This window comes from Penaeus monodon, chromosome 30 (assembly GCF_015228065.2).
Source record: "Penaeus monodon isolate SGIC_2016 chromosome 30, NSTDA_Pmon_1, whole genome shotgun sequence".
Lineage (NCBI taxonomy): Eukaryota > Metazoa > Arthropoda > Malacostraca > Decapoda > Penaeidae > Penaeus > Penaeus monodon.
The window spans coordinates 28,830,763-28,831,010 of NC_051415.1; the positions used below are offsets into that span (position 1 = coordinate 28,830,763).

Here is a 248-nt window from a genome sequence, read left to right on the forward strand (position 1 = left end):
AGGCCGGTAGCTGGGAAGATCTCGTTACTCACTTCTTGATCTCGGTTCTCCTCGAGCTCTGGGGTCGTGGGAATGCTCCCTGTGCGGTAGCGGCGCTCGGGGGATCGGGCGAGGGAAGGGTTGTACACACGCGCCAGCTCGTACTCCTTGATCTGTTGGAGAAAGGATAGAAAGGGAGGTTATGAGGTGGCGGTTTGAGGGCGATTTCTGCGGTTGCATTTGGCATTATTCTTGATTATGCTTTATCG

At 54.8% G+C, this 248-nt stretch overlaps 1 protein-coding gene across 1 annotated transcript in view; it reads right to left on the reverse strand.

The window, feature by feature from the left end:
* Positions 1 to 248, reverse strand: part of LOC119592395 (spondin-2-like) — a gene marked incomplete in the record, with an annotated part of 55,422 nt that overhangs the window by 1,772 nt on the left and 53,402 nt on the right. Inside the window, 1 exon segment of the mRNA XM_037941217.1 lies at positions 1 to 152. Within this exon segment, the coding sequence (XP_037797145.1) occupies positions 1 to 152 (152 nt within the window).